The 15,137-nt window shown below is 44.9% G+C and overlaps 1 protein-coding gene across 5 annotated transcripts in view; it reads right to left on the bottom strand.

Annotated features, from left to right (window-relative positions):
• Marf1 (meiosis regulator and mRNA stability factor 1-like protein) overlaps positions 1-15,137 on the bottom strand; it is a 123,199-nt gene that overhangs the window by 84,150 nt on the left and 23,912 nt on the right. For all 5 annotated transcript variants that reach the window (XM_068349835.1, XM_068349837.1, XM_068349836.1 and 2 more), the window contains exon 4: positions 5,747-5,890. In XM_068349835.1, the coding sequence (XP_068205936.1) occupies positions 5,747-5,890 (144 nt within the window). The remainder of the gene's footprint in view (positions 1-5,746; positions 5,891-15,137) is intronic.

Consider the following 15,137-nt stretch of genomic DNA (forward strand, 5'->3'; position numbering starts at 1 on the left):
AGAGGTACTGGTCGAGGATACGGATACTGACTTGCACCAGTTTCGGAAGATTTCCCACTTCGATTGGTAGACTCTAAGGGTGGATGTTCTCCTTGCTCTAGCAATCGCTCTGGCTGCCTCCTTCGAAAAGCCTCTAGCTCTCGAGAGTCTTCCGATAGTCTGAAGGCAGTCAGACGAAGAGCGTGGAGGCCTTGGTGTACCTTCTTTACGCGTGGCTGATGTAGAAGGTCCACCCTTAGGGGAAGTGTTCTGGGAACGTCTACTAGCCATCGAAGTACCTCGGTGAACCATTCTCTCGCGGGCCAGAGGGAAGCAACTAGCGTCAACCTTGTCCCTTCGTGAGAGGCGAACTTCTGCAGTACCTTGTTGACAATCTTGAACGGAGGGAATGCATATAGATCTAGGTGTGACCAATCTAGTAGAAAGGCATCTATATGAACTGCTGCTGGGTCCGGGATTGGTGAGCAAAATATTGGGAGCCTCTTGGTCATCGAGGTTGCGAAGAGATCTATGGTTGGCTGGCCCCAGGTGGCCCAAAGTCTCTTGCATACATCCTTGTGGAGGGTCCATTCTGTTGGAATTATTTGTCCCTTCCGACTGAGACAATCTGCCATGACATTCAAGTTGCCTTGGATGAACCTCGTTACTAGTGATATGTCTAGACCTTTTGACCAGGTGAGTAGGTCCCTTGCGATCTCGTACAACGTCAGAGAGTAGGTCCCTCCTTGCTTGGAGATGTACGCCAAAGCCGTGGTGTTGTCCGAGTTCACCTCCACCACTTTGCCTTGAAGGAGAGACCTGAAGCTTTTCCAGGTCAGACGTACTGCCAGTAGCTCCTTGCAGTTGAAATGCATTGTCCTTTGACTCGAGTTCCATAATCCCTAGCATTCCCGACCGTCTAATGTCGCACCCCAGCCTACGTCCGATGCGTCCGAGAAGAGAACGTGGTTGGGAGTCTGAACAGTCAGGGGAAGACCCTCTCTAAGGTTGATATAGTCCTTTCACCAAGTCAGACAAGACTTTATCTTTCCGGAAACCGGGATCGAGACCGCTTCTAGCGTCTTGTCCTTTTTCCAGTGAAAAGCTAGATGGTATAGAAGAGGACGGAGGTGTAGTCTTCCTAGTGACACAAAATGATCCACGGATGACAGTGTCCCTACCAGACTCATCCACAGCCTGACTGAGCAGCGTTCCTTCTTCAGCATCTTCTGAATGGATAGTAGGGCTGGGGGCTGATCGTCTTGTTCAGCAACGTCCTCATCAGAGGGTTCCTCATCCGAAACTGATGAGGAAACGGCAACAGAGTGGGCAACTTCTGACTCGCTGAATCCGGTCGCACTGGTGGATGCGTGACGGAGCCGGACGCAATATCATGGAACTGCTGCACAGTCTGTGAACTGTCAACAACCATGGGTGCGCGAGGAAGTACAGCGTCAACCCGAAACTGTCTAGACCGTCTGGGTTGTGCAGTCAACACCCTACCGGGTTGCTGAGGTTGACGCACTGCGTCACAACAAGTCACCTCTGCTGGTTGTTGAACGTCCTGAACGTCAACAACCACCTCCGAGCGTCGCTTAACGTCAACGTGCGACTGGCAACCCACACTGGGTCGCATCGGTGGAGGAACCACCTCAACTGGCAGACGCGAGTAGGTTACCTCAGCGTCAACAGGGCGCACAACCGACCGGTTGGAAGGTTGTTGGCCAGAAGGAGGAACCACCTCAACTGGCAGACGCGAGTAGGTTACCTCAGCGTAAACAGGGCGCACAACCGACCGGTTGGAAGGTTGTTGGCCAGAAGGAGGAACCACCTCAACTGGCAGACGCGAGTAGGTTACCTCAGCGTCAACAGGGCGCACAACCGACCGGTTGGAAGATTGTTGGCCAGAAGGTTCTTCTCCGCATTTAAGTCCTCTATCAAGGACGCAAGCTTGGACTGCATGGCTTGCAGCAAAGCTCATTTAGGGTCTACGGGAGCAGGTGTGGCAACAGACGGGGTTAGCGACTGAGGCAGAACCGTTTACCATCCCTGAAAGCCTTGTTATGTGTGACATAATAGTACAGCAAAACTTCAAAGGCTTGACAAAAGCTGAGAAGTTGACCTGTAAACAACTTGGAGCGTCTCCTGGCTAGGCGCCAGGGCGAGTCTACCAGAATTGAGAAGTCTATCTGGGCAGAGGCATGAACTCCCAAGCCGAGAACTTCTCTCGTGTCATATCAGACTCTCGCTCTATAAGCCAGTTTAAAAGAAGGGAAATCAAAGGCTGTATCCCTAAAAACTCCTCCTGGTGCAAAAACCAGTCGCCTAGCCAACGTAACGTTCTCTAGGAGAGCGAGAGAGCACTAGCTTAAAAACAACGGCTTCGAAGTAGCTAGGCCTAGTGTAAGTTCTGACGTTTAGGCGAACGAGGAGCAGCAGTTACAAGATCCGGACGAAGATCCTTAAAAAAAATCATCATGATTTAATTAAAGTCCATAGGAGGCTAAGCAGCTTAAGGCTCCTCTCCATCTGACAGAGTCCTCAAGGGAATATCAGTAGGAGGGAGAACAGCAACTTCCTCATCTACAGGAACCTTGTCCGATAAAAGCTAGGTTACCTCAGTGAGTCTCTCACTGGAGCATTAGTAGCAGACCAGAAGGCAACGTCATGTAACTGCTTGACAGTCTGTGAACTGTCAACAACTGAACTGTCAACCACAACAGGTGCGTGAGGACGTACAGTGTCCACTCGAGACTGCTTTGACTGTCTAGACTGAGCAGTCAAAACAACTCTAGAATGCGGAGGTTGACGCACCGCGTCAAAACAAAACAACTTAGACTGTTGTTGTACCTCGCGAACGTCAACGGAAGGTTCCGTGCGTCGCTGAACGTCAACATGCGGCTGGCAGGGTACACTGGAACGCATGGGTGGCGGGACTCTCTGGAGTGCGGCAAAAGGTCGCCTCAGCGTCCACAGGACGCACAACCGTGGTTGGTTGTAGGCTAGAGGTTGGTGTCAACCTTCCCCGCACGAAAGTCCTGCATCAATGACGTTAACTGAGACTGCATGGTCTGCAGCAAAGACCACTTAGGGTCTACAAGAGCAGGTGCGGCAACAGACGGTGTGACTGCCTGATGCGGTACCGCTTTGCCTCTCTTAGGAGGTGAGCAGTCGTCGGAAGACTGCAGCGAGTCCGAACTGACCCAGTGGCTACAACAGGGCCGTTGGACTTGCGCGGAAGGGACCGACTTGCGCTTAATAAGCCGCGAGACCTTGGTCCATGGTTTCTTACGAGAAACCTCTTCCGCAGACGAGAAATAAATGGGCTCTCTCGTCTTTGTGTGGGTGGGGCGATCTTGGGTAGATACGCCCGAAACCATGGAGGGAAAAAACGTCTGTTCGTTGATCAAGGCCTCTCGAACCCATAAGTCGTTCGACATTACTTCTCCCCTGGGCTTGGGAGCTTGCAAGAGGTCCCGGACTAGGTGAACGACAGGCACGAACAGACAAACCCTCGGACGCAACACTGTAACACTTTGCGCATATCACTTTATCGATTTTCTGTTTTGCACTTATTTCACTGAAATCGAAACTTTTACTGATTTCTACCTGAAACACGCAATTCTACCCTTCATTAAAAGGTAGTAATTGCGAAATCAGTCGTATAATGCAGCTCATTAATACTAGCAAAAAACAGAAAACATATATAAAGATAAAAAATTCAGTGGCTGGGAAAGAGACTAAACACTAGTTCAAATAAACTACGTTTACAATCTCTCACCGCACATAGCCTGGGGACAAGAATAAAACCCTAGAAACGTTTTACCTTCTTCCCCGTACAGAGACTAAGGACGAGAGTAACACGAGAACGTTACCCGCTTGAACGGAACGTTTTCTCTCCTCTCTCTCCCTCCGTCTCTATCTCTCTCTCTCTTTCTCTCTTGATTTCGCACCTAAGAGAAGAGCCCAATTATATATCGTCAAAAAAACATGTTATTTGACTAAAGGAAAAAACTGAAAGGTTTTCCAAATAAAAAGTTCCTTTAATTTAGAATTTAAAACATTTAAGCTAAGAAAGAATGAACAAAACGTCAGAATCGATTTACTCTTACTGCAAAGTGAAACCGTGATACACTCTCTCTCCGTAACGATAGAGCGCATGTTGAACGTCCTGAACGTCAACAACTGCGTAGTCTAAAAAACTAAACGTTAGTTCATCTTTGAAAACAGTACGAAGACTATCAAAGAAATTCTTTCATAAAACATTAAATTTAAAAAGTTTTAAATTCTTTAAAGGCTAAATACGATATAAACGGGCTCAACGTTGATTAACTTCGGTTCCAAGTTAGGACCGCCTACTATCAGGAAAGGTCGCATATAAACAAAACATAAAAATTTATTTTTATATGTTTATAATAAATGGAAAGTTAATCGAAGAGGCCTAATAAAGGCGGAGAGATATAAAATATATAGATCTATAACGTGTTAAGCAAAATTACTAAACCTAAACACACTTCCGTCTAAGGGAAGGGTCGGCCATTTAAAAGTGAAAGAGAGTCCATACTCTCCTTGTCACCATAATTAAATCTATCCAAAACGAGATCTCTCTCTCTTTCAAGTTTTGAGATGAAGATAAAACACCTGCATAGCGAAAGCTCAAAACTAGAAATGTGTACTTCACCAAAATATGTGAAAACCAATCCAGTAAGCAATAGCGAATTTAGTAGGTCTTGCCGGTGGCACGACAGAGAGAAAATTGGTTCTGTGTTTACATTGAGTACTGAGTACCTGCTCGACAGATGGCGCTGTTGATGTACACCCCCTACCTGCATAGCGATCGCTGGCGTATTTTGAACGTAGAGTTTTTCTGTCGGGCAGCAGAGCTGCAGCTTATATAATCACCGGCTAAGTTTAATATTGAAAAACATATTTTTAACTGCCCCTCATATGTTTAAATTTCTTTATTATTACTTGCTAAGCTACAACGCTAGTCAAAAATGCACGATGCTGTAAGCCCAAGGGCTCCAACAGGGAAAATAGCCCAGTGAGAAAAGAAATAAGGAAATAAATAAACTACAAAAGAAGTAATGAATGATTAAAATAAAACATTTTAAGAACAGTAACAACATCATAAATAAATCTTTCATATATAAACTATAAAAAATGTCCAAAAAAAAATAAGAGGAAGAGAAATAAGATGGAAAAGTTTGCTCTAGAGCACCCTTAAGCATAAGAACTCTACCCTAAGACAATGGAAGACCAAGGTACAGAGGCTATGGCACTACCCAAGACTAGACAACAATGGTTTGATTTTGGAGTGTCCTAGAAGAGCTGCTTACCATTGGTAAAGTCTCTTCTACCCTTACCAAGATGAAAGTAGCCACTGGACACTTACAGTGGGTTGGTTAACCCCTTGAGCAAAGAAGAAGTGTTAGGTAATCTCTGTGTTGTCAGGTGTATGAGGACAGAGGAAAATATGAAAAGAATAGACCAGAATATTCGGTGTATGTGTAGGCAAATGTCGAGTCAAATAAGGCTCAACCTGAGCAAGGGGTCCAGTGTAGTACGGTCCGGCCAGTTTAAGTACAATTTCAATGCTCTAATTTGACAAAAGGACTTCTCATCACTGTTATCACTCAAAACCCTCTTAAGAGGAAAAATCAGAGGAATGAAGTAGTCTCTCTTTGAAATATTGTAATTCTTTGCTCTGAAATTTGGCAAAATTAAAATCAATGGAACGATGGCAACAACCAAAAACCCCACTTACTTGTGCATCATTTAGCTCTTCCAGAATATTTATATGTTCCTTAAGTGTGTCACAGACACACATAAACTCAGCCTCCCGCTGGCCATTGAAAAAACGAGATCGAATGGCCTGGACAACATGGGTAGCAGAAAGTCCCCGAGGAACCTGAAAATAGGATAAACTAATTTAGTTTTTAAAATACAACACATTGACAAAAAAAATTATAATGAAGCCAATAATAATTTAAATATACTGTATATAGTATCTAAAGTATTTCCAGTCCAGAAAGATCAAGAAGCACTTAAAAGGTGTTTCCTACCTCACCTGACAGATCACTTCTTGGGTGCTAGATTTTACAAAACCACCTATTAAATTCTCCTAAAGCACCATAATATACAAATGCATTGAGAAACTTTGGAACACCTAAAATTCAGCCTAATTTCAAAAGTTAACATTATGTGCAGTACTAAATATGTGCATGTGCTTTTTTGTGTTGTTTAACTCTAACACAAGATACTAAATTCTAGTATGCACAAAACCCTTAGGATACCGTAAAGTTTACACACTAGATCAATATAAAAATTAAACGTACAGCAAAACCTCCTTAACCGGTGATTCACTGATTTGACTATATATTGAAATTTCAGTACCACCATAAATATATGCCGATAAATCACTTAACTGTGGCTGAAAAATTTAAACCACCGGGCTGAGCCCAGTACTTATAATATCTAAAAGACGAGTCAAGGGCAATCACTGTATAGCGGAATGTAAAATGAATGCTAGGAAGGAAAGACAGCAAAGAGAGTATGGAGAGCATGAACCAAGACCTAACTGAAAAGGGAAGATATGCATGAACATAACAACAGCAGAGCCAGAGACCTGCCAAACAAAGGTAAACAACCAACCAATAAATGAATGCCGGCACTTACTAAAGCATGCATTATATTAGTTATAAAAGGTACAAAAAAAAATATAACCTGAATTCGGGTATTTAATAGTGTTCTTGAAAGTGAACCAGACGCGTGAACAGAAAATAGGCTGCTACCGTACATTGTATTGGATTATCTGTCCTAGCCTATAACAGGAAAGTCCTTAGAAACAAAACATCACCTCCCAAAATTAAGTTTTTCCTTCAGCAAAAAACTAAACAGACAAGAATATATTCTATTAGCCAGGCTTGCTCATGTTTGAAAATTTGATACATGTAGCTTATATATGTAAGTGGGGAGCAATATATTTGGATTTAGGGGAAGGGTTTCACCATGGGTAAGTAAATAACCCTGAACTATGATGATTATGTCCTTCTGATCTCCAGTGGGGAGGAAAATTACTGCTAAAAGCCCATAATTATACATATTAAAGAAATGTTATTTTCATTAGTAAAATAAATTTTTTAATATACTTACCCGATAATCATGTAGCTGTCAACTCTGTTGCCGACAGAAATCTACGATCGGGATACGCCAGCGATCGCTATACAGGTGGGGGTGAACACCACAGCGCCATCTGTGGTCAGGTACTCAAGTACTTCTTGTCAACACCACCTCAATTTTTTCCTCGGTCCACTGGTTCTCTATGGGGAGGAAGGGTGGGTCAATTAAATCATGATTATCGGGTAAGTATATTCAAAAATTTATTTTACTAATGAAAATAACATTTTTCAATATTAATCTTACCCGATAATCATGTAGCTGATTCACACCCAGGGTGGTGGGTGGAGACCAGCATACATGTTAACAAAGAAGCTAAGTATCCCGTATTTTATTTTATTAGTTATTCAAAAATAACATAAAATAAATAAGTACCTGGTAAGGAAGACGACTTGAACCATTACTCTGCCTTTATTAAGTACGTCTTCCTTACTGAGCGTAGCGGTCCTCTTAGGATGCTGAACGACTCTTAGGTGCTGAAGTATAAAGGGCTGCAACCCATACTAAAGGACCTCATCACAACCTTTAACCTCGGCGCTTCTCAAGAAAGAATTGACCACCCGCCAAATCAACAAGGATGTGGAAGGCTTCTTAGCCGACCGTACAACCCATAAAAAGTATTCAAGAGAAAGGTTAAAAAGGTTATGGGATTATGGGAATGTAGTGGCTGAGCCCCCGCCTACTACTGCATTCGTTGCTACGAATGGTCCCAGGGTGTAGCAGTTCTCGTAAAGAGACTGGACATCTTTGAGATAGAATGATGCGAACACTGACTTGCTTCTCCAATAGGTTGCATCCATAACACTCTGCAGAGAACGGTTCTGTTTGAGGGCCACTGAAGTAGCCACAGCTCTCACTTCATGTGTCCTTACCTTCAGCAAAGCAAGGTCTTCTTCCTTCAGATGAGAATGTGCTTCCCTAATCAGGAGCCTGAATAGGTAAGAAACTGAGTTCTTAGACCTTGGAAGAGAAGGCTTCTTGATAGCACACCATAAGGCTTCTGATTGTCCTCGTAAAGGTTATGACCTTTTTAGATAGTACCTAAGAGCTCTAACTGGGCAAAGTACTCTCTCCAGTTCGTCCCCCACCAAGTTGGACAGGCTTGGGATCTCGAACGACTTAGGCCAAGGACGTGAAGGAAGCTCGTTTTAGCAAAAAACCGAGCTGCAAGGAACATGTAGCCGTTTCAGATGTGAAAACTATGTTCCTGCTGAAGGCGTGGATCTCACTTACTCTTTTAGCTGTTGTCAAGCACACGAGGAAAAGAGTTTTTAATGTGAGGTCCTTAAAAGAGGCTGATTGGAGAGGTTCAAATCTTGATGACATAAGGAACCTTAGGACCACGTCTAGATTCCAGCCTGGAGTGGACAACCGACGTTCCTTTGAGGTCTCAAAAGACCTAAGGAGGTCCTGTAGATCTTTGTTGGTGGAAAGATCCAAGCCTCTGTGGCGGAAAACCGCTGCCAACATACTTCTGTAACCCTTAATCGTAGGAGCTGAAAGGGATCTTACGTTCCTTAGATGTAACAGGAAGTCAGCAATCTGGGTTACAGTGGTACTGGATGAGGAAACTGCATTGGCCTTGAACAGCTTCGGAAGACTTCCCCTTTAGACTGATAGACTCTGAGAGTGGATGTTCTCCTTGCTCTGGCAATCGCTCTGGCTGCCTCCTTCGAAAAGCCCCTAGCTCTTGAGAGTCTTTCGAAAGTCTGAAGGCAGTCAGACGAAGAGCGTGGAGGTTTGGATGTACCTTCTTTACGTGAGGTAGACGTAGAAGGTCCACTCCTAGAGGAAGAGTCCTGGGAATGTCGACCAGCCATTGCAGTACCTCTATGAACCATTCTCTCGCGGGCCAGAGCGGAGCCAACCAACGTCAGCCGTGTCCCTTTGCGAGAGGCGAACTTCTGAAGTACCCTGTTGACAATCTTGAACGGCGGGAATGCATACAGGTCGAGATGGGACCAATCCAGCAGAAAAGCATCCACGTGAACTGCTGCTGGGTCTGGAATCGGAGAACAATACAACGGGAGCCTCTAGGTTATCGAGGTAGCGAACAGATCTATGGTTGGCTGACCCCACAGGGCCCAAAGTCTGCTGCAAACATTCTTGTGAAGGGTCCACTCTGTGGGGATGACCTGACCCTTCCGGCTAAGGCGATCTGCCATGACATTCATATCGCCCTGAATGAACCTCGTTACCAGCGTGAGCTTTCGATCTTTTAACCAGATGAGGAGGTCCCTTGCGATCTAGAACAACTTCCACGAATGAGTCCCTCCCTGCTTGGAGATGTAAGCCAAGGCTGTGGTGTTGTCAGAGTCCACCTCCACCACCTTGTTAAGCTGGAGGGACTTGAAGTTTATCAAGGCCAGATGAACCGCCAATAGCTCCTTGCAATAGATGTGAAGTGTCCTTAGCTCCTGATTCCATGTTCCCGAGCATTCCTGTCCGTCCAAAGTCCCACCCCAGCCCGTGTCTGATGCGTCAGAGAAGAGACGGCGGTCGGGTTTCTGAACAGCCAAAGGTAGACTTCCTTGAGAAGAAAGCTGTTCTTTCACACCGTGAGAGTAGACCTCCTCTCTTCGGAAACAGGAACTGAGATCGTCTCTAGCGTCATGTCCTTTATCCAGTGAGCCGCTAGATGATACTGAAGGGGGCGGAGGTGGCGTCTCCCTAACTCGATGAACAGGGCCAGCGATGAAAGTGTCCCTGTTAGACTCATCCACTACCTGACTGAGCATCGGTTCCTTCTCAGCATGCTCTGGATGCAATCTAGGGCTTAGTAGATCCTTGGGGCCGACGGAAAAGCCCGAAAAGCTCGACTCTGAAGATCCATACCCAGGTAGACAATGGTCTGGGATGGGACGAGCTGGGACTCCTCAAAATTGACCAGGAGGCCCAGTTCCTTGGTCAGATCCATAGTCCATCTGAGAATCTCCAGACAGCGACAACTTGTGGGAGCTCTTAAAAGCTAGTCGTCTGACGGAGCCGGACACAAGATCATGGTACTGCTGCACAGTCTGTGAACTGTCAACCATGGGGAAGCGAGGAAGTACCGCGACAACCCGAAGCTGTCTAGACTGTCTGGGTCGTACAGACAACTCCTTATCGGGTTGCTGAGGTTGCCGCACTGCGTCACAACAAGTCACCTCTGCTGGTTGTTGAACGTCTTCCCAGTGACACACTGACTCCGTAAACAAAAAAAATCCTCTAACAAGGACTAAGCTTGGACTGCATGTCTTGCAACAAAGCTCAAGGTCTATGGGAGCAGGTGTGGTAACAGACGGGGTTAGCGACTGAAGTGGAACCATTACCCTCCCTGGAAGCATGTTATGCTTAAATAAAAGTCCATAGGAGGCTAAGCAGCTAAAGGCTCCTCTCCAAATGACAGAGTCCTCAAGGGAATATCAGAAGGAGGGAGAATAGCACTTTCTCATCTACAGGAACCATATCCGAGAAAAGCTAAGTTCTCTCAGTGAGGGTTTCACTGGTGCAAAAGCAGCAGACTAGAAGGCAACGTTATGAAACTGCTTGACAGTCTAGTGAGATGGCAACAACCAAAGATGTGTGACTGAGGAGCATGCGGTAAGGTATGCAGAGCATGCTGTATGCAGAGCATGCTGTATGTAGAGCATGCTGTAAGGTAAGCAGAGCATGTTGCATGGCGTGCGGCTTATGCTGCATGGGATGAGGCTCATGCTGCATGGGATGAGGCTCATGCTGCATGGTATGAGGCTCATGCTGCATGGGATGAGGCTCATGCTGCAAGGGATGAGGCTCATGCCGCATGCGTTGAGGAGGATGCCGCATAGTATGAGGCTCCTGCCTCATGGGTTGAGGCGGTTGCCGCATAGCATGAGGCTCCTGCCTCATGGTTTGAGGAGGATGCCGCATAGCATGAGGCTCCTCATAGCATGAGACTCCTGCCTCATGGGTTGAGGAGGATGCCGCATAGCATGAGGCTCCTGCCTCATGGGTTGAGGAGGATGCCGCATAGCATGAGGCTGCCTCATGGGTAGAGGAGGTTGCCGCATAGCATGAGGCTCCTGCCTCATGGGTTGAGGAGGATGCCGCATAGCATGAGGCTCCTGCCTCATGGTTTGAGGAGGATGCCGCATAGCATGAGGCTCCTGTGAGGTTCCTGCCTCAAGAGTTGCGTCTGCCTCAAGGGTTGAGGAGGTAGCTGCGCAGAGAGAGGCTCATGCTGGGAAGAATGCGGTTGCTGCATGCGTTGAGGCGGCTGCCTCATAGCATGAGGTTCCTGCCTCAAGAGTTGCGTCTGCCTCAAGGGTTGAGGAGGTGGCTGCGCAGAGAGAGGCTCTTGCCTCAAGAGTTGAGGCTCTTGCCTCAAGAGTTGAGGTTCTTGCCTCAAGAGTTGAGGCTCTTGCCTCAAGAGTTGAGGTTCTTGCCTCAAGAGTTGAGGCTCTTGCCTCAAGAGTTGAGGTTCTTGCCTCAAGAGTTGAGGTTCTTGCCTCAAGAGTTGAGGTTCTTACCTCAAGAGTTGAGGTTCTTGCCTCAAGAGTTGAGGCTCTTGCCTCAAGAGTTGAGGTTCTTGCCTCAAGAGTTGAGGCTCTTGCCTCAAGAGTTGAGGTTCTTGCCTCAAGAGTTGAGGCTCTTGCCTCAAGAGTTGAGGCGGTTGCCGCATAGCATGAGGCTCCTGCCTCAAGGAAAGTGGAGGTTGCTGCATAGCGCTGGTACCTGGCAACTCCCAATGCGGCAGCTCACGCATGGAGGCAGGAGGAGCCTCAACATCATACGTCTGGCAGGGTGGACTGCGCAGAGGTGGAGGAGCGCTCGCAGGAGGAGGTGTGCTAACCTTCTCTGCCTGAAACTCCTGCATCAACACCGCAAGCTGAGACTGCATTGTCTGCAGCATAGACCACTAGAGTTTAAGAAAGACAACAACAAACGGAGCTACTGTCCGTTGAGACTGAGGGTCTAAAACAGCTGGTGCGGCAACAGACGGAGTTACTGCCTGTTGCGATACCACCTTGCCTCTCTGGGAGGTGTGCAGTTGTCGTACTGCAGCAAGTCCGAACTGACCCAGTGCTAATGGCACCACCTAGGAGTTGGACTTGCGCGGAAGGGACCGACTTGCACTTAAAAGTTGCAAGATTTGGTCCATGGTTTCTGCGAGAAACCTCTTCCGCAGACGAGGAATAAAAGGGCTCTCTCGTCTTTGTGTGGGTGGGGTGATCACGTCGGCAACGTGTGTAGATACACCCGAAACCACGGAGGGAAACGTCTGTTCGTCGATCAAGGCCTGATGAACCCATAAGTCCTTCGACATTACTTCTCCCCTGGGCTTGGGAGCTTGTAAGAGGTCCCAGACTAGGCGAACAACTGGCACGAACAGACGAACCCTCGAACGCAACACTGTAACACTTTGCGCTTATCACTTTATCACTTTTGATTTTCTGTTTGCACTTATTTCACTGAACTCGAAACTTTAAGTGGTTTGTACCTGAAACACGCAATTCTATCCTTCATTAAAAGTTAGTAATTGCGAAAACAGTATTACAATGTAACAGAAAAACATAATGAAAGATAAATAATTCAGTGGCTGGAAAAGAGACTAAACACTAGATCAAAAAAACTACGTTTAAAATCTCTCACCGCATAAAGCCTGAGAACAAGAATAAAACTCTAGAAACGTTTACCTTCTTCCCCTAAAGAGACTAGGGAGAAGAGCAAAAACGATAACAACGTTACCCGCTTGAACGAAACGTTTATCCTCCTCTCTCTCCCTCCGTCTCTATCTCTCTCTCTCTCTCTCTTGACTTAGAACCTGAGAGATGAGCCCAATTATATATATCGTTAAAACATATTATTGTTAAAGGAAAAAAACTGAAAGATTTCCCAAAAAGTTCCTTTATTAGAATTAAAACCATTTAAGCTAAGAAAGAATGAACAAAACGCTAGAATCGGTTTACTCTTACTGCAACGTGACACCGTGAATACTCTCTCTCTATCGTAACGATAGAGCGCAAGTTGAACGTTCTGAACGTCAAAAACTGCAGAGACAAAACAAAACGTTAGTTCAACTTTGAAAACAGTACGAGACTATCAAAGAAATTCTTTCAAAAACATTAAAATAGCATAATATGTTAACAGGTAAAAACGAAATGACGGGCTCAATGTTAATTAACTTCGGTTCCAAGAAAAGACCGCCTACTATTAGGAAAGGTCGAATATAAACAAATATAAAAATTAATTTTAATAAGTTTATAATAAAAGGAAGTTAATCGAAGAGGCCTATAAAAGGCGGAGAGATATAAAATAAATCTATAACTTTTGTTAAGCAAAATTAAGAAAGAGAGTCTATACTCTCTTCGACACCAACACTACCGCTAAGGGAAGGGTCGGCCATTTAAAAGTGAAAGAGAGTTCATACTCTCTTCGTCACCATAATTAAATCAAATTAATTCCAAAAGCTAGCTAAAATAATGATAAAACTTCCTGAATAGCGAAAGCTAAACTCTAGAGCAAATACATCACCAAATCGTGAGCAATAACTCCAGAATCAACAGCGTATCCATGTAGGTCTAGCCGGAGGCACGACAGAGGAAAAATTGAGGTGGTGTTGACAAGAAGTACTGGAGTACCTGACCACAGATGGCGCTGTGGTGTTCACCCCCACCTGTATAGCGATCGCTGGCGTATCCCGATCGTAGATTTCTGTCGGCAACAGAGTTGACAGCTACATGATTATCGGGTAAGATTAATATTGAAAATATTCAATTAATCCCTTCAAAAAACTCTGAAGCCTAATTTCACAAAATATGAAGTTTTTGGAGAAAAGTTGCTTCTACTTTTTTTTTTTAATAACCAAAATTTGCTATTCAGACATGAAATGATATGCAATCTTTAGCCATTATTCTGTACATTAACTTTTAGCAAAAACAAAAAACTTGGCCCTCTATCATCACAGATTTCAATATTCCACTGTATTAAGATCCATATAATATTCTAAATAAAGTTTTGATATTCTTTGCAGGAGAATAACAAATGTTATGAGTAGCAACTGAAGCAATATACTGTATGTATTCTACCAGTTATATTCTAAAAGCATTCTAATAGAGTTGTGGTGGCCGATGTGGTAACATCCCTGACTAGTGAACACTAGACTGGGGTTCTAGTTCCATTCAAACTAGTTAGTCCCTTTGATCGCTGCAACCTCACCATCCTTGTGAGATAAGGACGGGGGGTTTGGGGGATCCTACAGGTCTATCTGCTGAATCATCAGCAGACATTGCCTCCCCCCCCCCAACCCCTGGTCCTAGCTTGGGTGGAGAGGGGGCTTGGGCACTGATCATATGTATATATATGGCCAGTCTATAGGGCATTGTCCTGCTTGATAGAGCAATGTCACTGTCTTCTTGCATAGGAAAACAGCAAGGTTGACTGCAATCCCTCCAATAGTACAGAGATTCTGATAACATGGTAACAGTAATTACCTCACTGATGACAAGATAAACAGATAGACAGATAGGCAGAAAGATTATCTCTAACCATACACATCTACAGTATGTACAGTACTGTATGATGGGGTACCTTTGAACCAAACTTGACTGAAACCCTTCACACAGAGGAGTAGGAATTGCAATATGGGCATGTTTAAAAATCACATTGAGAATCAGAGGGATGATCTCCTTTTATTCATATGTTCAAATGAAATTCCTTTAACCAATCAGCTGTTGCTATGTCAAGGTAAGTGCAATACAACATTTACATATCTAGACACAATAATCTACTTTTGACCCACTTTAAAAACTATGGAGGAGTCGGGATGCACACTGATAGATGAAATATTTCCCTTTAAGCACATCTATACATAATGGTCAACATTTGTATTAATTTTGAAATTCCTTCAACTGTGTAAAAGGAGCAATAATGAGAAAAAATAGACACAGGCGCACAGAAGCTCTCCCTTAATGCATATCTCCACATAATGGTACTGAAATTTTCACACCACAATAAGA

This window comes from Palaemon carinicauda, chromosome 26 (genome assembly GCF_036898095.1).
Source record: "Palaemon carinicauda isolate YSFRI2023 chromosome 26, ASM3689809v2, whole genome shotgun sequence".
NCBI classification, from domain to species: Eukaryota; Metazoa; Arthropoda; class Malacostraca; order Decapoda; family Palaemonidae; genus Palaemon; species Palaemon carinicauda.